The sequence below is a fragment of the Cibotium barometz genome, chromosome 32, assembly GCF_041138505.1.
Source record: "Cibotium barometz isolate CiBa-2024 chromosome 32, ASM4113850v1, whole genome shotgun sequence".
Taxonomy (NCBI): Eukaryota; Viridiplantae; Streptophyta; class Polypodiopsida; order Cyatheales; family Cibotiaceae; genus Cibotium; species Cibotium barometz.
This window is the reverse complement of record NC_141077.1, coordinates 37,644,107-37,667,248: the sequence shown is the minus strand read 5'-3', so window position 1 is coordinate 37,667,248 and position 23,142 is coordinate 37,644,107. Positions and strand designations below refer to the sequence as shown.

The 23,142-nt window shown below is 42.9% G+C and overlaps 1 protein-coding gene across 3 annotated transcripts in view; it reads right to left on the bottom strand.

The window, feature by feature from the left end:
• Positions 1-1,093: 1,093 nt before the first annotated feature.
• LOC147620153 (Zn-dependent exopeptidases superfamily protein) overlaps positions 1,094-23,142 on the bottom strand; it is a 324,985-nt gene continuing 302,936 nt past the window's right edge. Inside the window, exons 17-21 of one of the 3 annotated variants that reach the window (XR_015261749.1) lie at positions 22,624-22,781; positions 3,828-3,950; positions 3,658-3,740; positions 3,457-3,545; positions 1,094-1,598 (exon numbers count right to left, since the gene is read on the bottom strand). Coding sequence is in view for 2 of the 3 variants with exons in the window: in XM_086772348.1 (XP_086628474.1) it covers positions 1,455-1,598; positions 3,457-3,554; positions 3,658-3,740; positions 3,828-3,991; positions 22,624-22,781 (647 nt within the window). In the remaining variant the exon portion in view is untranslated. Of the gene's footprint in view, positions 1,599-3,456; positions 3,555-3,657; positions 3,741-3,827; positions 3,992-22,623; positions 22,782-23,142 lie in introns of all 3 variants that reach the window. The other 2 variants (XM_086772348.1, XM_086772350.1) reach the window with 2 other exon arrangements.

Genomic DNA, 23,142 nt, shown 5'->3' with positions numbered 1-23,142 from the left:
TGTCGATGTCAACTAAGACAAGCCATGCAACTAGATGGTGTTTCTTGGAAAACTCTAACTCAAGGTGAGCGAGTTTCATTGCTGAATCTGTGTCCAATGCGTTGAGCACGAAGAAAGCTGTGACTTCAGTAACGTCTAATGTGCAAACCTTGTCCCAAGGTTTCTATGGAAGAATATCCATGGTCCTCTCGTACAATTGTTTTGCTTAAATCTCCCTATTCTAACAACACGCACAAAGACATTGCACCCATATTGATAGCTTGCTAATGGAGAGAAGATTAGTGAAACTTACTTGTTGTCAGGATGCTCGCCCGTTTAGAGATCCCCAAGGGAGACTCTCCAACCACTTGTTGTAGCCAACTGACCGTTCCATTGTCGTCACTCCAGTGTTTTAGAGTTAGCTTGCATTGGACATATCCCCTCACAACATAGTGCCATTGTATAGCGATAAGAGGACCAGATGCTCTCTCTCTCTCACTCACACACTCAAGCAAGAGGATAACAAGAGAAGACTTGAGCTTCTTAATCCCCTCTCAACATAGTTTCCATGGAGTAGGAATAGATAACTACAGTACACTCTCACTCACTCATACACTCAAAAGAGCATGAGGATAACAAGTAAAGGCAAGAGCTCTCAAATTCAAACAAGTGTCCTTTTCCATTAGTTGAGTTGACATATATACAACATACTAAATGCCTAGACTTGGGCAACCACCTTGGTCTGAACTATGTATTTGCGTGGTTTAGGCTAACTAATGTACATTTCTTTGATATTGGCAAGTGCCAGTGCAAGGTTTTTCCCTAAGGTAGAAATACAACTCAAAGTACACGTAGAATCCATTGCTCAATTTAATGGATGGGCAAACTTGGTTCCACTAACAAAGACAAGTCACAAACGACTAGACAAAAAAAAGTGCCCTGCAACACGCTCAAAATGTTGCCTCTACTTCACCAAAGGAGAAACACCACTCAGAAATGGGTAAACATAACACTTTTAATTAACCACCACCGAATTTGAACTTATACCCTAGCCCATGGAAAATCTTCCCTTAACCGACCATGTTCCAAGAATATTTTATGTAGTTCAGCACACTAATCAAGGAGGTGACTATATTTTTCTAAGATATATAATTGAGGGCAATTGCTCCTTACTTCAGAGTCATTGCACCAGAGAGGCATACTCAATTCTGAATGCTGTTCTTTGTGACCGTGAAAGGTCTCATTTAAAAATGTTCTGAATTTATGCAAGCCAAATTATTGTTACGGTAGAGCACAACCATATGGCTGTTTGCAAAAAATTCAAGGAATAGAGAAAAATTTCTCCACACTTCAAAGATTCATCATTTTGGGACGATGAAACACAATTTTCCACATTTAACAAATTTAAACGAAGATCTTAATGACAGTGCTATAGAAATTCTCCAATGGGAGAGTGGTGAAAACAAATTAGGCAACTATAGCACATAAGAGGATATATAGCTGGAAGCTGCAATAACAGCTGTCCATGATGGAAAAAGGTGGACAAACTTTTCTGTTTCCTGCTCTAGCTGCTGGTCAAGAACAGCTAAATCCACCCGCAAAGCCATTGATTTGTTTGCCTGCACAGAAAGAAAACATCAGCACTAAACTGCTGTTACACCACATAATATTACATTTACCTAAGATTTCTAGTCTTGCTCTAGCCATGCAAACAAGTCCCTCTTAATTGCAAGATAAGATCAACATTTGGAGAACATAGAACATGCTATGCAGGAATTCAACCAAATTGACACCATAAGCCTCTGCTTTACAAACCCAAAAACTACCGTAAGACTAAACACCACGGAACAATTTTGATACTTAATATTCAATGCCACCTCTCAATCACAGCATAATTTTCCCATGTTAATAGCTATCTGAAACCTGACGACGTGTACCAGTTTTTACTTTACTATGAATTCGGAAAATAGGAAAGAATACAAAGGGTATGAGCAGTCAGTTCACTCTTGGGCATAATTCCCATCTTCCAATCATGAGAGAAAGTATAGCAGCTGTGCTCTGCTTCCAGCTCCGCCAACACCCAAGGTTAGGGTTAGGGCTTAGCTGGGTGTGGGGATTGATAGCACCTGCCGAAGGGCTAAGGGCTTGCAAGGATAAGGTCTAGATTGGTCTCAAGTTAATGAAAAGCTGACTAGAGGTTGATTATGGCTAAAAGCTTATAATAGGTGAATAGTGTTTTTTCTCATAAAAGTGGACCCTCAACCACATGAACAAGAGGCAGGCTAAGCAGGATGCCTTCAAAAAGCATTCAAACACCATAAAAATAGAGCACTGGTTATGAGCACTACAAACGAACCAGCTCAATTCCTTTTTTTGTGCAAGAAAGACTTCTATTAAGTATGAAAAAATCAATACAAAATTGGGGCTAAATGCAAAAACACAAACAGGCGAGAAAAGTCGGGGGCACCTGAGCCCTGCGAACCCTGTACCATCACTGCCTGCCCCTCTCTTCTCTTGCTGCCCTCTGCCCTCCCTCCCTATTAACTTACCCCCACCGCGCACACCCCCCCCCCCCCCCCCCATTGGGTGCCTTATGGGATCACCCTTGACATTCAGGGAGCTTTTTGGCGGAGGTGGTGACACTCGTACATGGAAACGAAGATCTCCTCTTTCATTTGGCTCTCTACATGGTGGCCTCGCCACCAACCACTGGAGATCGGTCACTGGCGCTAGCCCATCTTGTCTGAGATGTGAAGGAGCTTCAGAGAGTCTACGATTGCTTATGGGAGTGTAGGGAGGCACAAAGGATTTGGACTGCAATAGCACACCTTTTTGGAAGGATGAGGAGGGATGCCTACATTTGTTTTGGTGCTATTCTTTGGTTGACACAGTCGGGCCCGTAAAATCAAGTTTGAAGGGAATGACAGAGACATGATCATATGGGTTATACCCAGGGAGTGGGTAGGCAGTGTCGTCTTCAAGACATGCCAAAGTCAGGCCACGTACCTCCAGCATAGAGATTGGACACTGCATGGGAGATCATTGCTAGCATCACAGCCTCGCACATCTAGATGCATCTGGTAGGATCTAGATTTTTTATCGCGTATAATCTCAGAGTCTGAGATCTTAGCTTTCAGTTTTCAGTTTTTAGTTCACTTCTTATTTCATCCATGATGAGATTTCATGGACATTGTATACATCATTTTGGTCTCGCAGACTTTGGGTCTTTTGAAGACGTTAATATAAATCTCTCTCTCTCTCTCTCTCTCTCTCTCTCTCTCTCTCTCTCTGCCTTACGGAGTTCACCATCCTTAAGGTACAAAAGGATCTCAAAATTTTTGCAAAAGGTATGAAGGGTGTTTCATGAAATCCTTGGCAACTACAATTCATAAAGTTGCTTGGTGAAAACTGACACTGCAAAGAGCAAGCAAAATCTGGGTTTACAAGATAACAATATTGAGGAGGAACCAAACTAACCTCCAACCAAAATTTCCAATGTTCGTCTGTATCTTTGCCAGTTAGTCTACATATATATGACTGTGGACCTCCATCTGTTGTCTCTGGAGCTGCATATACTTAAATTTTGGAAAAGATTAACACAAGAAGATACTGTGTAGCTAACAAAATGTAGATCTTCAACATAGCCAGATAGTCAAGACTATCTCCATTTATGCTCACCAGGTAGCTGTTGCTGAGAGAAAGACCAACCCACAAGAGGTCCTGTTATATTCAAAACAGCTGCCCAAACCTCATGGACGGAGCTGCACAAAGAGAAACCATAAAACAAATAGCAAATTAGCAGAATTTCTAACAGCATTCAAGAGATATGATAAGAAACAGTTACTAACCCCAAGTCAAGCTCAACATATGTCCGCTGACTACTAGTATTTTGGACCGATTCAACACCCTGAATGATGATACGAGGAAGATTTGGGTGGTTTCTAAGGACATCCTTGCTTTCTGCTGAAAACCTGAAGGATTCCACAAAAAGGCACGATATTGGATACAATGCCTGTGCATACAAGAAGGAAAATATTATGCCATGCCAATATTTAAATAAAATGTCCCCTTTTTATAGATAGTTCAGTGATTGAAAAACTGTGTCAAAAACACAATACAATAATTAACGCAAATCTATAATGAGAAAGAATTTTAACAAGTTATACTATTGATCAAGCTAGGAACTATGGGAGACTGAGCCGGATCCAATAGCTTATTCAAATTATAGAGGCTAACATCAAAGTACGACCTTAAACACTAGCAAGGCAAAGGCAAAATGCTAACACTGTGGCTATATATAGAAGGGCTTTGAGTATCAATTTAAATAATAAACTGAGGGCTTGACCGAATCCAGAGGAACCGATAACCTCGTCATGCTGCCTATTGATTCAAATGTTAGATAGGGTGAGCCCACCATAGGAAATAGTTCCTTGTCTTAGTGGCTAAAACCTTGGTAATGTTTAAATTATACTTGACTAAACGTCCAGAAACAATAAATATGGTAGCAGTGAATCCCTTGTTCACTTTCACTAGATCCACACGATGAGCCGAGCCCCGTCCATTTCCATGGGTCTAGCCTTTTGCCCTCCACTGGACATATGGAGCCCGTGTGAACTCACACCCCCAAAATTGGAATTATCACTTTACTCACACGCACCACTTAAAAATAAGAGTTCACACACACACACACTCCTTTTATATAATCGCTTATGCATACCTGAAGATGGAGAATTAAAAAGAAAAATCCTCAGAGAGGCTCATGATAACCCTATTGCAGGACACTCAGGTTTACATGTCTGTAAAAAACATCCTTTCCAGCCAGGACTAAAAAGGGATGTCTTACATGTTCGCCAATGCCTAGTTTGCCAGAGGATTAAAGCTGAGACTCGAGAGCGTAAAGATGCCTGGTAAGTTACACCCTTAGATATTTCCCCTAGTGAAATGAGAATGCATTACAATGGATTTCATCACAGGATTACCTTCACTTAATGCATAGTTGGTATGCTTCTATCCTAGTATTTGTGGACAGGTTAACTAAGTAGCCCATTTGATACTAGTCAAGAAGACCTATACTGCGGTGGATGTTGCCAAGGTCTTCCTAAAAGAGGTATTCGTGTTACATGGATCAAAGTCACAGGAAACGGGCCTTGGAAACGTGTTTCCAAGCCCTACATATTTTGGAAAGGGGTTGAAATGGTTGGAAATAGACACGTAATCATTAAAAAAAAAAAAGTCTACACATTGTTTCTTCATAAACATTTGCAAGTTTTATATTTAACGGTTCTGCATAAATGCGTTTATTTATAAATGCTAAAAAAATCATTTTTTTTAATAAACGTTTCTTTATAAACATTTTTTTATAAACGTTTCTTGATAAACATTTATTTATAAACGTTGAGAATAACGTTTGTTTATAAACGTTGTATAAACTTCTTTTTATAAATGTTTCTTCATAAACGTTGAGAAAAAATGCTTTTAATAAACGTTGAAAAAAGGTTTTTTTAATAAACATTGAAAAAACGTTTTTTTAATAAACATTTTTTTTGAATGTTGAAAAAAATGTTTTTTCAATAATCGTTTCTTCATAAACGTTTGTTTATGAAAAAAAATGTTTATATATGTGTTGTTTCCTACCCAGTTTCTGTTTCCCACCAGTTTCCGTTTTCGTATTCTGGGAGGGTGCCGTTTCTGTTCCCATTTCCCGTTTCTAGTGACTATGACATGGATTGCCTAGAAGGATAGTAAGCAATAGAGATGAAAAATTTACATCTAGATTCTGGATAGCGTTCTTTGAGGCAGTTGATACCTCCCTTGACCTTAGTATTGCTTATCATCTCGGGACACATGGTCAAACGGAGAGAGTAAATCAGGTGATAGAAGGCGTTCTTTGAGCCTATTATAGACATGAACGTCAAAGATGGATAAACTATTTACATCAGTTGAGTTTGCTTACAACGCTTCTTACCATCAAAGTTCTCTCCTCATGGTTGCCCCCCTATCTTCATAGGTGCTGGATACGTGTGAGCAGGTTTGGTGAAACACGAGAGACATGGTTCCTCCCACTCTCCGGACTTTCCTGTTGACTTTCTTCACTTTAGGGTAGCTAGCAGAGGCTATGACGGCACTACCTAGGGGCAAATGCCCGGGAGATGATGGGCTTCTAGTCTCCTTATTTCTCCTACACTGGGATCTCATGGAAGGCGGCTTCAAAGCTGCCTTCAATGAGATTATGGGAGCCATGCCGGGGAGACTTTCAAAGAAATGTTCAATTTCATTCCCAAGGAAGGTGGTGACAGATTGCAGATTCGGCAATGGAGACCCATCACCCTTGTAAGGACCACCTACAAAATTCTAGCCGAGGCAATCAACCCGACGATTGTTACAACCCTTCCTCCCCAATTTGATCCATGGCATAAAGACGGGTTTTGTCTAGGATCAGAGCGTTCTGGACAACATCTTGACCTTCTGGGAGGTGACCACTTCGGCCAAGTTGCGACAAGATCTTTATGTTCTCCTTCTTGATTTGGAGAAAGCCTATGACAGAGTGGACTGGGGCTTTCTAGAGGGGACGATGCGCACGATGGGATTTCCAGAGGAGTGTGTTTAAGGTATTTCTGGATTCACTCGGGTTCACTAGGGGTGCCCCCACCAAGCTGAAAAGAAAGGGAGGAATTCCTTGGCCCTAGGAGCCAGAGGTGACAAATTTTCGCTTTCTCGCTCAGTCCGGCAGGGGTGTTGACTCGCACCTTATCTATTTCTTTTTGTAGCCGAGGCCATGAGTAGTTTCCTCTCCACTCAAGAGACAGGGCTCAAGATGGCCTAGAGCTAGAGAGTGATCATTTAGCCGCGACGCAAGGGAGGCCTGGGCATCATTGACCCCTCCATTCAAAGTGATCATTCAGCCACGACACAATGTGATACATCACCTCCCGCTGGGCCTTCTCTTGGGCTTCCATTGGTCAGGTTCAATGGTTGATCCGCAATTTTGGATGGGCTAGCAATGAGGAGAGGCCTGCCCCAGCCAAGGTGGCTTGGAGAGTGACCATTTAGCCACGACGCAGGGGAGGGCTTGGGCATCATCGACACCTCCATTCAAAGCCACACCCTTTTGGGCAAGTTGATTGCTCGTGGCCTTCTTCTGGGCGGCGAGCCCTCGAAGGACTTCCTCCTAGCTAGGAACTCCGTCCGCACCCCGATTTTGGGAGGCCCTTGGCACCAGAGTACGAGATGGATCTTCATGGAGATGCGGGCTCCTGGCTCTAGCCGTGCATTTGAGAATAGGTTTGCATCCAGTCTCTTGCGTGCTTGGGACAATCTCAGGCTGGCCCTTCAGTAGCAGCTGCTCCCGCTGCATCGAGGAGTGTCTCTGATAGCCTTTGCTCTTGAACCCCTTGGTCCGTTTGACTTGTGGTCACATGTTGGGGGCTCGCCCGCACGTATTGTGGGGAGCTTTGAGCATGGGTCCCGCAAGGTCACTTGGAGATTGAGTTAGGTTTAGACAGGTACCCCCAAAGGCCCAGGAGATGGGCCTCACTCGGATCTGGGGTAGGGATAGACTTAGCCTCGACATCAACTCTTCCATCCCTTTAGAGTGGTTGGGAGTGTGGCATAATATACCTTTGGTGGTCCATGACACGGATGAGAGCTTCACGGATGAGATCTCCAGTACCATTGGAGTGAAGCAAGGATGCCCACTGTCTCCCACTCTCTTTGGCCTCTACATCAACTAGATTTTGGCCTTCATTGATAGAGGATGGGGAGGAGGGTATGCTTCTCTTGCTCTCATGGAGAGAGAGTGCTTCTAGCCCCATTTCCAGAAGCCGAGGGCCAAGATGTGGCTATTTGACACCCTGGTTGCTTCAGCATTGATGTATGGAGCACCCTTTTGGGCATCTAGTCTTACAGCAGCCAAATGGCCGAAGATAGAGAGGCCTTAGGTCATGATGCCCTTCCGTATGATACGCAACAAACCATCGGTCCAACATGATATTATCTTGGTAGAGTTTGCTGCAACACCCATGGTAGTTGAGACACTCTTCCGCACAGTCACATACATTCACAACATCAGTGCCAGGGCCCCCTACAAGATGTGGCTATTTGACACCCTGGTTGCTCCGGCATTGATGTATGGAGCACCCTTTTGGGGGCATCTAGTCTTACAGCACCTAAATGGCCGAAGATAGAGAGGCCTTAGGTCATGATGCTCTCCAGTACGATACGCAACAAACCATTGGTCCCACATGATATTATCTTGGCAGAGTTTACTGTAACACCCATGGTAGTTGAGACACTCTTCTACACAGTCACATACATTCACAAGATCAGTGCCATGGCCCCCTACAATCCTCCCAACAGCTAGCAGCAGATGGGCATGAGTCATAGTATAGCCGAGCATGCTGCTGGTTCACGAGGTAACGACTCAGGATGGATTGCCTCCCCCCACTCCAGTACTCCCCATTCATCAGGCTCTCTTAGGATGACAGGTGAAACCGGCCAATACAAAATCGGGCGGTGAAGAATCTTCTTAATTTCTCACAGCACTTAAACTATTCAAATTCCAACACAGATAATTGAAGAAAACAAAGGGAGCTAGAGCGCTCCTACTCGAACACACAGCACACCAGATTGGCCCTCAACGCGAGCGCCCCTTTCGGTATTTCTTTATATTAAACTTGAACCTGTTACAACTGTGAGGGTCCAACGGGACGGGCGAAAACCCCTAACAAACCTGATTTGATTGGCTGCCTCTTTGTAAAGATTCCTACGAACTCTGAGAAAACCACAGAGCACAGCAATTTCTGTTACTGAATTCTACCTGCGCAATTTGTGCTGTAAATCCCAATCACAGAACAAATTCTCTGTGCACACACGCATGAAATTCAGCCCTGCCCTTCCTGTGTCTGGAATCCTGCTTTTATTCTGTGCCGGTGCGCACACCGCACACGCACACACTTCTGAGGCTAACACGCAAACCACACGTGTCCAAATTCAGCCCCAAATCTGCCCTAAACAAGAAAGCTGAAAATGACTGTTTCTGGGCTTGAAAAATTCAGCACCGATTCGCGTACATGCTAGGCCCGAAATCAGCCCTGATTTCTCGCACCAAATCTGCCCTGATTTTGCCCCGCAAGAAGCACACGAATTCAGCCAGGAAATCAGCGTTGAAATTCCCTCTGCAATCTCCACGCTGCCTCCTCCACAAATCCACGTTAAATTTTCAGCCCAAGTCCTTTTTGTTTTAAAAATTGCCAAGTCACTTAACTTTTGGCCGCCCATGGTCTGAAACCTTTTAAAACTTTATAACCTTAAAAACTAAGGTTCTCCTAACTTATTGAATTAATTCAATGTGCACATTTTTTGCACATCAGATTAATTCAATTAAATTCTGCGACACTAGCCCGTGACAGCACATCTACTGTGACACGTCCCGGTGACAGCACGTCCGCGTGACATACCCCCCTCTGGAAATCTTGCAAGCGACCTCGATTGCAAAAGAAGTGATGCCACTGATGAAACCAAAATTGGAATACGCTGTCTCCATGACCTGAGTAACATATGCATCTGCTACGGCCATGTGTATCCCACTTGAAATAACAGCATTCTTGACAGTGATAACCATCAAAAATATATCAAACTGCAAACAGAATTGCATCTCAAAAATACAGAAGTACATACGATACTCAGAGCTGCAGTAGGCATCGATATGCATCTGTCTTACTCATTGAAGTGACTAGTACACTCATCATAGAAATCCCTGTAGCAAAAATACTGCCAGCATACAGTACCCCGGATATACATATAGCATACCAATGCGATTTCTAGATCTCTAAGCCCATCTGTCATGAAGGGGTGGAGGTGCTACCCCCCTCTTGAGTATCAGGCAATACTCCAGATGCTTGCGGCTTTGCTGAACCTGAAGGACCCTGACTCAAGGTCGGTGTCAACTGAAACGCCTCTAGGTAAAGTTGCAACAACTGAGGTGAATTTGCTAGGTCACCTTCCTCCATCCATTTGGCATCAAGCGGTGGATAGTTCCGAAACTTCACCAAATACCTCCTGGAAACTTTACCTCTAACTTTCATTTCCTTATGTGCCAAGATTTGTTCTGGTACCAGTATCTCATCCAATTCCTCAACCTCTGGTTGATCTTCATTGATCGTATCCTCTGGCACATCGCCTGTGAAAGGTCTAAGAAGACTCACATGAAAAGCATTATGAATCCTCCAATGATCTGGTAGCTTTAGCCTATAAGCTACATCATTGATCTTCTCTGTTACTTGAAAAGACCCATAATATCGCATGCTAAGCTTGGAATATAGGCGTTCCTTGCCTTTCCACTTCTTAAGCCTTGCCTTTTCAAACTTTAAGAGCACCCAATCATCCTTTTCAAACGCCAAAGGTCTGTGATGACGGTCTGCTGCTCTTTTCTGTTTCTCTTGTGTTTTCTGGAGTGCTTGCTGAATTTTCTTGTAAGCCACATCCAGACTTTCCACAAACTTATCTGCCTCAAAGATTTTATCCTTTGTATGCAAAATAGGAGGCACTTTCTTTCCCCCTTCCACAATCTCAAAAGGTGCCTTACCAGTTGAGCTCTGTACTGTGTTATTGTATGCAAACTCAACCAATGGCAAGTACTTCTCCCACTGATTCTTATGATCTGATACATAACACTTTAGCAAATCCAAAACAGTAGAATTTGCTTCTTCTGATTGTCCATCAGTCTGCGGATGGAAAGATGAAGAAAACTTCAGAGTTGTACCCATGTTCTCAAAAAAACCTTTCCAAAATAAACTAGTCATTCTGGGATCTCTGTCACTGACAATAGACTGTGGCATGCCATGATACTTAAAGATCTGCTGTAGAAACAATCTAGCCATGTGATCTGCTGTTATCTTCTTCCTGACCGAAATGAAATGGGCTTGCTTACTGAACCTGCAAATAATTGTCCATATGCCATCATTTCCTGTAGGTGTCCTAGGAAGATCAAAGATAAAATCCATAGCTATACTCTGCCACGGTCTATCAGGAATCGGTAATGGTTGCAACAACCCTGGCATTTTCTGTCTGTCAAACTTAACTTTCTGACAGATAATGCATGAACGCACAAAAGCATCTACATCACGTCTTAGTGTTGGCCAATAAAAGAAAGTCTCCACAGCTTTTACGGTAGCATCAATTCCTCTATGCCCTGCATAAGGAGGTGCATGACTTTCAATTAGAACCTTTGGCCTCAACTGCTTCGTAATGCATAACCGACCATGCATCATCAGAAAACCATCTCTCAAAAGATAATGTTCACGACGTTGACCATCTAACAACTGGTCATAAACATTTCCAAAATCCTCATCGACTGAATATTGCTCTTTCATTTCATCCAACTCATGATGATAAGCAATAGACACTGCTGAAACCTGTGGTTTCCTTGACAAAGCGTCTGCAACTACATTCTTTTTGCCTTCCACATGCACAATCTGAAAGTGAAACTGTGACAAAAAGTTTGCCCAACGCATATGCTTTTCAGACAACTTTGTCTGCGTAAGAAAATATCGCAAGGTCTGATGATCAGTCTGTACTGTAAAATCAGCACCAAGCAAATAATGCTTCCACACTGTCAATGCATGAACCACTGCCAAAAGCTCTTTCTCATAGACCTGCAAATTCTTTTCAGGCCCTTGCAAAACCCTGCTTTCGTAGGCAACAACATGTCCATCTTGCATCAAAACAGCACCAATACTGTTTCCACATGCATCGCATTGAACAACAAAAGCCTTCCTCAAATCAGGCAAAACCAAAACTGGATCTGAGGTCAACTTTTCCTTAAGCTTATTGAAAGCTGCAATCTCTCTCTGTGACCAAGTGAATGGTACACCTTTCTTTTGCAAAGCATGCAAAGGTGAAGCAATTTCAGCAAACTGCCTGATGAACCTTCTGTAATAAGAGCACAATCCCAAGAAACTACGAACCTCATGCAAATTTATGAGATGAGGCCAATTCTTGATTGCCTCTACCTTTGACGGATCCATACGTACCCCATCCTTGGACACAATATGACCCAAAAACTGAATTTCTTCTAAAAAGAATTCACTTTTCTTAGCATTGACTACCAGCTGATGTTTTCTGAGCTCTGCAAAAACAATAGCCAAGTGTTTCCTATGCTCCATTTCATCTTTTGAATGCACAATCATATCATCAAAGAAAGTGCCAACAAAAGATCTATATGGTCTAAAAATCTTGTCCATCATTCGATTGAACGTAGCAGGAGCATTAGTCAGACCAAAAGGCATGACTAGAAACTCATAAAGTCCAAAGGTAGTCCTGAAAGCTGTCTTTGGTACATCTTCTGGTCTAATCCGTACCTGGTGATAACCACTCTTTAGATCAATACGGCTGAAAACACCTGATCCCTGCAACCTATCCAAGACATCATCAATTCTTGGTATGGGAAATTTATTCCGAATGGTTATCTTGTTCAAGGCCCTGTAATCAATACACATTCGCCATGAACCGTCTTTCTTTTGCACAAGCAACACAGGTGAGCAATAAGGAGAAGAACTAGGTTGGATGTATCCTTTTTCCAACAACTCCTTAACCTGGCTCATGATTTCTTCTTGCTGCGCAACACTTACTCTGTAAGGTGGTTTGTTTGGAGGACTACTACTTGGAATTATATCAATTGCGTGATCCTCAGGCCTTTCAGGCGGCAATTGACCATGTGGAGGTTCTGAAAAACAATCTTTAAACTGATTTAAAAATTCCAACCTCTCCTTATCTAATTTAGACATATTTCCAACACCTTCATTACTTTGAAGATCTTTAACAAAAACCAAGTACGCAGAAATATGACTTTTTATTACTGAAGTAATGGCAGAAGCCGATACAACTGGGATAGACTCCCCTTTAAGCTTTACATCAAGTTCATGCTGTTTGCCCCTATGAGTAAGAGTGATCTTCTTAGCATGGGCATCCAACAAAGCATGAATCCTATGGAACCAAGGCATACCTAACAAAACATCACAACCATCCAATGGCATGATGAAGAATTCTTCAGTGTCCACATAACTCTGCACATGCAGCCTAAGCTTGCCAATAATAGGAGTGACTGCCTCTGCATGTCCTGGAGCTGCCATAGTAGCCTCATGCATGGATCCCATCTCCTCTGGACGAATACCTAACTTGCCTGCTAACTCAGGTGAAATGAAGTTACGCTTAGCACCAGGATCAAAGAAAATCAGGGCTGCCTGATCTCTTATCTTTCCCCATGCTCCACATAACTCTGTATCATCTTCACTGGGCTTCTCCCCAACCAAGTCAGATACAAGTCCCACTGAGGCTTTGGATCTCTTTCCTTTGGCATCACTCTCATCATCAGCCTTTCGCTTCTTCTTTGGACACTCTCTAGCCATATGGCCTTCTTCTTCGCAGTTGAAGCACTTGTTGGCTTTTTGTAAAGCCTTCCTTTCATCCAAAGTTCTGTAGGTACTACCCTGTTCCTTAGCATTCCTTTGCTTATTACCTTGATTAGCATTCGCAAATCTGCCATTCTTCTTCCAGTTTCCAACTTTTCCAGGCTTTTGCTCATCCTCTTTCTTTCCAAACTTGAAACCATCCACTCTACCACGAAGTAATGCTGCTGCAGTAGATGCATTCTCAATCAATTGAGACATACTGGATACCTTTGTCTTTGTACAGAAATCTCGAATCTCCTTCGGAAGTCCACAACAATACTTCTCTATCTGCTCTTCCAAAGGTACATGTCTGTATGAACTCAAAGGCAACAAAGCATCCCAAAACTTCTTATTATATCCCTCAATATTCTCACAGTTGGTTGAGTCCAACTTGTGCCAAGCAGTCTTTACATCTACTTCAAATGTGTCTGTCAACCACATGATTGAAAAGAGCTGCTTAAATTCAACCCAAGTCGAGGGAGCTTGCTGTTGAATTACTAGATTTGTCCACCACTGCATAGCATTCCCTTTCAAAAAAGTAGAAGCTCTACGAATCTTTGAAGATTCAGTGAAATTTCCAGCAGCAAATGCTACATCAAACTGCTGTAGAAATGTTAAAGCTTTCAGCTTGTCCTGCATTCCACTGAATGTATCAAACTTCACTGCTTTTCCACCTTCATTGTAGTCCTTTGGCTTACCCTTAAGAGCCAAGTTATCATACACAGGTGGCTGTAAATAAGGAGCTGTATTAGCACTTCCCACAACAGGTGGTCGTGAAGTACTAACATCTTGAACTTTAGCATGCATACCACCTTGGAAGCCAGGTTGCATTCCAATATTTCCATACATAGCATTACCTGAAGGTACATTAGCTCTCATGGCTTGAAAGACAGAACCACCACCAAAGAAAGTGGGCTGCCCAATAGGTCCTCGTGCACTCGTTTGTCCATTATGCATCTGCTGAAAATTATTGCCCTGAGCATGCATATCAACATGACCCTGCACATGCGCATCTCTATGTTGGCCTGAAGCATTATGCACTTGATCACCCTGTACAACAGGTGTCCTTGCCAACTGTCCTGTTTGCATAACATGCGCATCAGAAGCAACTTGCGGTCCAACACCCGCAACTTGAGGTTTAGGCAGATTCATGAACTCTATAAAACGAGGATTCTGAGCCAACTGTGTGAATGCATCATAAATACTCATCATCTGAGCTCTAAACAAATGATCTGCATCCACATCTCCCTGAGATCTACCTGGCACTGCAGTGTCAGGTCTAACAGTCTCTGTACGCATACCTCTAGACACAGGCTGTGACTGTCTCACATCTGCAGTTCTCATGTGCTGAACCTCCTCTTCGTCTGCATCAGCAAAACGATCTTCTACATGCTCTGGAGACTCCCTATCCCCTGTGGAATAAGTGTGGTCACTACTGTTCTCCGACATCTTGATCAATTGCTAACTTTAAGAAATTCTTCAAACCTGCTATCAGAAAATCTAAGTGCTGGTACTCCCCAAGACAACACAGGCTCACCTCCTTAAGAAAGTTGGTGATGTCCCGGCAACGGAACCATGGAACCGGCCAATACAAAATCGGGCGGTGAAGAATCTTCTTAATTTCTCACAGCACTTAAACTATTCAAATTCCAACACAGATAATTGAAGAAAACAAAGGGAGCTAGAGCGCTCCTACTCGAACACACAGCACACCAGATTGGCCCTCAACGCGAGCGCCCCTTTCGGTATTTCTTTATATTAAACTTGAACCTGTTACAACTGTGAGGGTCCAACGGGACGGGCGAAAACCCCTAACAAACCTGATTTGATTGGCTGCCTCTTTGTAAAGATTCCTACGAACTCTGAGAAAACCACAGAGCACAGCAATTTCTGTTACTGAATTCTACCTGCGCAATTTGTGCTGTAAATCCCAATCACAGAACAAATTCTCTGTGCACACACGCATGAAATTCAGCCCTGCCCTTCCTGTGTCTGGAATCCTGCTTTTATTCTGTGCCGGTGCGCACACCGCACACGCACACACTTCTGAGGCTGACACGCAAACCACACGTGTCCAAATTCAGCCCCAAATCTGCCCTAAACAAGAAAGCTGAAAATTACTGTTTCTGGGCTTGAAAAATTCAGCACTGATTCGCGTACATGGTAGGCCCGAAATCAGCCCTGATTTCTCGCACCAAATCTGCCCTGATTTTGCCCCGCAAGAAGCACACGAATTCAGCCAGGAAATCAGCGTTGAAATTCCCTCTGCAATCTCCACGCTGCCTCCTCCACAAATCCACGTTAAATTTTCAGCCCAAGTCCTTTTTGTTTTAAAAATTGCCAAGTCACTTAACTTTTGGCCGCCCATGGTCTGAAACCTTTTAAAACTTTATAACCTTAAAAACTAAGGTTCTCCTAACTTATTGAATTAATTCAATGTGCACATTTTTTGCACATCAGATTAATTCAATTAAATTCTGCGACACTCGCCCGTGACAGCACATCTACTGTGACACGTCCCCGTGACAGCACGTCCGCGTGACAACAGGAGCCAAGTAATTTACAAAAGATTAAAGAGACAATAGAAAAAAACGGTTTATAAAGCCTTTAGCAACCATTTTACTGTCCAGCCCTCCTAGAAATTGAACCGAGTCCGTTGGTGTAAGCCAGTGTGCTTCATACACCACAGGGTCTTCTAACCTGCATACAAGGCTTCAAAAGTGGGAAGGTCTCTTAAAAATTTGATTTGTCCTTCTGAAGCATCACTGAGCTTTGCAAAAGATCTCAGCAAAGCACTCAAGACAAGTGTGTAGAATTCAAGTCTTGGTGCTGACATCAAGATTCATCAGTGGTATCATGAAAGGCATACCTTCATCATTGATAGCCTTTAATTTCCATTACTTGTAATATCAATATTGGCATAGCAGGTGTAAAGCTTCAAAAGCCCTCCATGCATTTTCAACGAGTATATGAACATAAATAGCTTGAGGACTTGTAAGACTAGAACTTTGATTCTCCACCCAAACATATCCCAAATGGACCCTAAACACATGGTTATATAGACCTAGGTGATGCATGACCTTCCAACTTCAACCCTTTGACCTTTCAATGGCTAGTCATGGCTCTTTCACTATCTAATGCCTCCTAAAATCCCCCTAGAAGGGGCCATCTACTTCTATGGTCTTTGGGATTCCCTTATGTTAATCCAATTCTAGGATTAACAAGAGCTACCGCCATTATCTTACATCAAGGAGTCACGGTAGATACACCAAAGGGTCATACATTCAAGATATGAAGCAATAGTGTCCAAAGCTACAACTTAGACGGGCGCCCGTAATGGTGTAACGGAGTATTTATGGCGATTTCCGCTTCAAGAGCATGTGGTACTAAAGTTAGGATGAATTCCTAAGTGATGTACTTCATGGATATATTATGAGAGTAGTCATTGCAATAGCATTAGGCCTCTTATGAGCCTAAAGTGCCCGGCCGGCCATAGTTTAAGTGAGTGTGAACACTTATGGCCATGTATATAAGTGAATTTCTCGAGCTCAATGCTTTTTTTCATAAAACTAGAGATTTGGTTTTTAGGGTATGCCAAAAGAGGAAGAAAAAATTGAATGTATGTCATCAAAATTGATTGAACTATTTCTCAATCTGACATAAAGTGGCCAAGTAGAGAGTTTCCAATATTCCAATTTAATCGTAATTTTTTGCAACACCCAATCTGTAGCATCACGAAGTGAAAGATTCCATCCCACAAGATATCCCGAATGTTTGACATGTTGTGTAGGTGATATAATTTACCTGGGGCCATCGAATGCTGGGTCATTGAACTTCATTGAGAGGCAACAGTTTTGATTTTTTAAAATTGAGAAAAAGACCTGCTGCAAATCCAATCATTCATAATACATTGCATATTTGATTGCATATTCTGAGGAAAGAAGAAAGAGTCATCAACGTATGCTTGAGCAACCAAATGCCGACCATCAGGGAGACGAAGCCCATGTAACCTTCAGCCTCAATGAGCTTATCCATATATATCAAGAAGGGATGAGTAGCAATAGCATAGAGCAAGGCACTGAGAGGGCAGCCTTGACAAACAGATCTTATTAACTCAATCGACAAACCAAGGTGCAAGAATAATCAACTTGTAGATCACAACAGCCGAAACCTGAGGGAAAGAGAATCTAGGACAAGGTCTAGGATCTGCCCTATGGAAAATCCAATCTTCTGTTCTTTCACCATCCGGAATGATCGTAAGAGGAGCAAAAGGCTACAATTGTTCTTGTAACATGCGCCATAAAGCTTTGTAGTGCATACCCAGCTACCAACGACTTTGAGCTTGAGGAAAGGACAACATTTCCTTCAGCATCAACAACATCTTGGCAAACCCGAATGCCTTTTGTAGAAAAAAAGTAAGCTAGCCAAGGGGAACGGAGAGCCAAAGGAGCAAGTAATGCAGGGCTCCAAAAGATACTTTCTTGTCTTAGTATTGCCAATCTCAGGAGGTCTGCCTGACTGCTGAATATATTGCCGAATAAGCCTCTAGTCTGCAAGGAAACGAGAGACATAAGGGCATTGAGCAGTCTTACCCTCCACATGGCCAAATAAAAGTTCCCAATGAGTTAGCTGCCATCTGGCCATGTGTAGTGCATACCCAACTGCCAACGGCTTTGAGCTTGAGGAAAGGACAAAATATCCACCACAAAGCCATAACATAGTCACATGAAAACCCGTTTTGTCCCTATAAAACACGAAACAAACAAAACAAACAAAATATTTTGAAACAAAATAAAACACTTCCAAATGAAACACCATTTTGTCCAAATTTGATATTTTTTTCCACATTTGCCATTTTAAATTTAAGAAAGATATTTTTCTCTTCTTCTTATTTCCCTCTTCACTTTTTTCTCCTCTCCATCTCAATTTTTTTGAAATGACCTGTAAAGATGAAACAATGAAGTAGACGAAATGTTTCTTGTGACTAGGTGTAACAGTCCCCAAATTTTATTTCTTAATCAATTACATCTAATTTCACACCCAATTGTTGAAATTTGTTAGAAGTATTCCACTAGCTCTTGAGTTTCTTGCTTTCCACTAATTTATAAATCCCAACTTCATACTTTCAACCTCATAGATCGAAACATTGTTTTTCTCGAATTCGATTTCTTGGTTGATTTCACCCAATTTCACACCTACTTGTTGAAATTTTCTCCAAGTATTCCACTAGCTCTTCAATTTCTCACTTCCAATTTATAAATTCCAATTTCATACTTCGGCCCCAATTGCACCTAATTTCACACCCAATTTTCTACAATTTCTTCAATTTCTCACTTTTTTCTAATTTAAAAAATCCAATTTCATACTTTCAACCTCAATTGTATCTAAATTTACACCCAATTGTTAAAATTTCGTACGTTTTCTTTAACTTCTCACTTCTTCCAAATTTAATTGGACAAGTGTCACTTAAAAAAATAAAAAATAAAAATAGAAAGGAGACTTCTATTAAGTATGAAAATTTTTACAAAATGGAGATTTCACACCAAGCAAGGTGGAGATCTCAACCAATCAGGAGCCCCGTGCTGCCAATAGGGTCCTGAATGAGAGGATGTGAAAAAGATACCAATGTCCCACTCTCTCATAAACTGGGCGCGCTTCCTCTCTGTAGCCCTCGAAGATCCCTGGATTATGGCCCAGGTAGCCATAATGGTGTGAATAATATCACTCCAAATCCTGCAAAGACACTGAGAAACAAGAACGGGAATGGCCTCAGTGCACCTAGCCTTCCAGATATTCTAGGCTGAGATGCTACTATAATCTCCCAAGAACTGTCTAACCTCTGTGCCAGAGGGACAAAGTGTGAAAGTGGCGAATCCTGAAGACCACACTGCCGAGCAACTCCTTGCCTAACCATAATGGCCAAGCTCCTATACGTCCCCTCGAACCTCAGCTGAGGCCCAGACTGTGTCAACCAAATGATAGAACCAAAAGAAATGATAGCATCCCTCTTAATCCTACCAAAGAGTTGTGCAATCGCAGACCAAACCCTCTGTGCTTCCCTGCATTCCCATAAACAATGGTAAACTGACTCCGAAACTCCTCCACATCTAGGGCATGCTGGGCAAGCACAAGTAACAGACCTCCACTGATTGGTGGCCTGACCACCATGAAGGGAAACACAGGTAAAGGAGGAAATCTGTGGCTTCCTATAAGAATGCCACAATCTCCGCTAAAATACCCTCTGAATGTGAATCGAAATGTTGTAAGACTCCCAATGGGGTCTAAGAGTAGGGACACTCTAAATGTGTCCCAAGATAAGATGTCTGGCATTCCGCACCGTATAACTGAAAAAGGGCCTGCTTTTCAAAGGGTTACTTCCACTCCCACTCACCTAGGTCCCAATGCAAATGTCTGATAGGACAGCCACCATACAACCAAAGGCAACACTCTTTGTGATCATCCCTTTGGGGGGGGGGGGGGGGGCGGGGGGGTTCAACAAAGACGTGCTTCCCTAACTTGCCAACAACTCTGACTGGACGAATCTAGGGGCCCTCAATAAGGTCCTGCACATCACATCTCTCTAGCTGCCATCCATCCTGTACAGAAAAAAAGACCGGTACATCATCCTCCCTAGGCAAGGTGATATCCATAACCTGAAGAGGAACACCTGTCCCAGAGAAAACCCCAAACCAAGAATGATGAGACGACCTTCCAAAAAAGATCCAGTAGTCTAGTGGTTGGGAATGACTGCATCAATCTATGCAATCCTCCGGCTAGAGCCTCTCAAACGCTGCATGAAATCCAATCAATGCACGGACAAGTTTCACTTCAAAACCTCTCTGCTTCGTTTCTCCATAGACGAAACGAAACGAAATGTAACGTATCAAAACAACAAAGAGTTTCTTGTGACTATGAGCCCACAGGCACCATAAACCCATAGGCACCAAGAACCTTCAGTCATAGACTAAAAGAGGGGGGGGGGGGGAAGAGGAGGAGGTCAATAGACAAGTGCCTCCTTGAGCGATCAACAACTCTCACACAGCAGAGGACAGCTCTTAGGATGAAGTCATGGGTGTCACATCTCATCAATCTCCATCCAACCAGGATGGTATAGAATATGTAGTCTCCCTCCTAGTCCTCGTCTAGCATGGCTAATACTTGCCTTGGAAAAAGAACCCACCCATCTGGGGTGATACTCATCATGGATGTGCCAATAAGCCACTCATGGGGGATAGCCCATCAATATGCTCAATAGCCCATAGTCATCTCTAATAAGATAATGGGTTGTCTGTCTGCCTCATCCTTTAATACCGGAAGCCTCTGTCTCAAGAAGGATCTCATCCTACTTGTAGCCACCCTGGCTGCCCACTCCTGCCGCCACCTTGGCCCTTCACTTTTGGACCGGACAAAAGTGCCGGCTACCTTGGACCGCCGGTCCAAGACACCTGGGCCAGGCGCACCACTTCACTGAAACTACAACGATGCACCACTTGTCTCTTAATCTCACTTAATGAACACCACGCTCCTCGGCAGTGACGGCAGAGCCACTTGATGGTCACCCTTGGACCAGCCCAAAGGCCAAGTGGCATTGTACAAAGGGATATGGGATTGTGTGATGGGGATCATTCTAGCAATACTAGTCTCATCTATTTCGTATTCTTGTGTTCTTGCCATTCTTACTGTTCTTGCTCATTTGTGTGTGTTCTGTGTGCTGGTGAGCTATGTGTGCGCCCCATAGCTCACGTTCCTCCTAGCTTGTGACAACTCCTGAGGGCATACTGCCCTAGAGGGGACCTTGTGTTCAGTGTGGTGTACACTGCCCTAGTCCAGGCATGCCGGGCAAAGAGATGTGCTACACTACTCCAAGCTCTTGAAATAGCTGACATGAGGGGAGATAAAGGTGCTCTACAATCTGCCTTTGTGAAGATAAAACGTTTGTTAGGTATCCACACTCCACCTGCGGGAGGCATACATCTAAAGATCTGAGAGAGAAATAAGTTCTTTCACCCGTTAGTCTGCAGAGGAAAGCCTTTGACCACTAGCTTGCAAAGCAAGGCTCTGCACTCGATATCTAGATCTAAAATATTAATCCCTCCTTCCTACCTAGGACGAATGATAGTCTCCCATGCGACTCTGGCTAGAGTATCTACTGTGCCATCCAAACCTGACCAACGAAAGCTGCGGACCAGTCTCCATGGTTGTGAATCCTCAACGGGAGAAGATATACCAGGTTGAGGCCAGGCAGTACTATGCTAATCACCAACGCTCTAGAGGCTAGGTCTAGTTTCCTAGAGTTCTAATGAAACATCTTTTTCCTTACGCTCATGAGAAGATTCTTGGCATCACCACATCCCTGACTCGCTCTGTGATTACCTTACCTTACACTCTGTGATGAGGATTTTTCTGGCTTCTAGCCATGATTTTGTATTGATTCTTTCATACTTAATAGAGGTCTCTTTCTTGCCCCCCAAAAAAAACATGCCATTAAGAAAAAACAGCAATCCCTTCTGCATCAACAGTCACTTCACATGATGATTACCATTCCTAAATGTTTCAAATAACAAGAGGCCTTGGAGGCTTGAGAAGACGGCACGATTCTGAAGGTCCAACTAGGAAGAGATGATGATACCACTGAGTCTACAATTGTTTACCATCTTTATTTCATTTTAGGTGCGGTCATAAGAGGGACATAAGTCTTGGAACTTATGCCTTCAGCATAAGCTTGTTCCCGAGCCCTAGTGCTGGGACATAAGTCTTTTTCTGCTCTTAGCCAGCCCCACTAACCTTCACATGATATACTCCATCTATGGCAGAATTATAATCATGGTTTCCTCCTATGACATGCTTGGGGAAGATCTTTTGTCTCCAAGCTTACAGCTGAAGCCTTCTCCTTCCTTAAGTGGCACAACCGCCTTGGCTCCAACCTCCATATAAAGCACATGTGGGTGTACCATGCTCCCTTTCAAGACCACTCGTCCATTTAGAGTTGATCTCCATCAAGCCCATTCGCTTTGGAATCTATGCATATTTATATACACAATGCACACGTGTGCACATGCACCGGAAACGGGCATGCGCTAACATGAACATAAGACAAAAATTACAAATGCCCTTTGATGCCTATAGAAAATGACTATATTAAGAATTACACTAGGAAAAATAACTGAGTAAAGTGAAGAGGAGATCTACATACACATACCATCCACGTGCCACTTGGAGATTTTGGTGTAGTCTTTACTTTAAAGCTGGATGTCAAATTCAAAAATTTTGGAACTGCTGGTGTATGCTTGAAAACAAATGGCAGCGAGTTTGCATCCAAAACCGCAAGATCGTAATGTGACTTTAAGATCCGATTTCCTGCATACGTTCAGAGTGCAAAATCAGCAAACAATTAACTCAAAACTATCCCATCAATGTGTTGAAAGTAGAAACCTGAAAAGAGAGTATCCAAACGGAAGTGGAAGAGCTAGAGATAAGTGTTTTTTTTTCCCAAGAAAAGGTCCTTCCATTAGTTACCAAGTATGCAGCTGAATTGGCTAAGTACATGACCTAGTCTCGATCATGGGAGACGAGACAAAAAAGACAAGGGATAGAGAAAGGATCTTCCTTGCTGGCTTCCAGCTCTCAGAGGAAGGCTATCTCATACGATGGGGGGGGAGGGGGGAATAGACAAACTGGTGGCCTGTAATGCCAAGTAACCTCACTATCTCTGACCCTC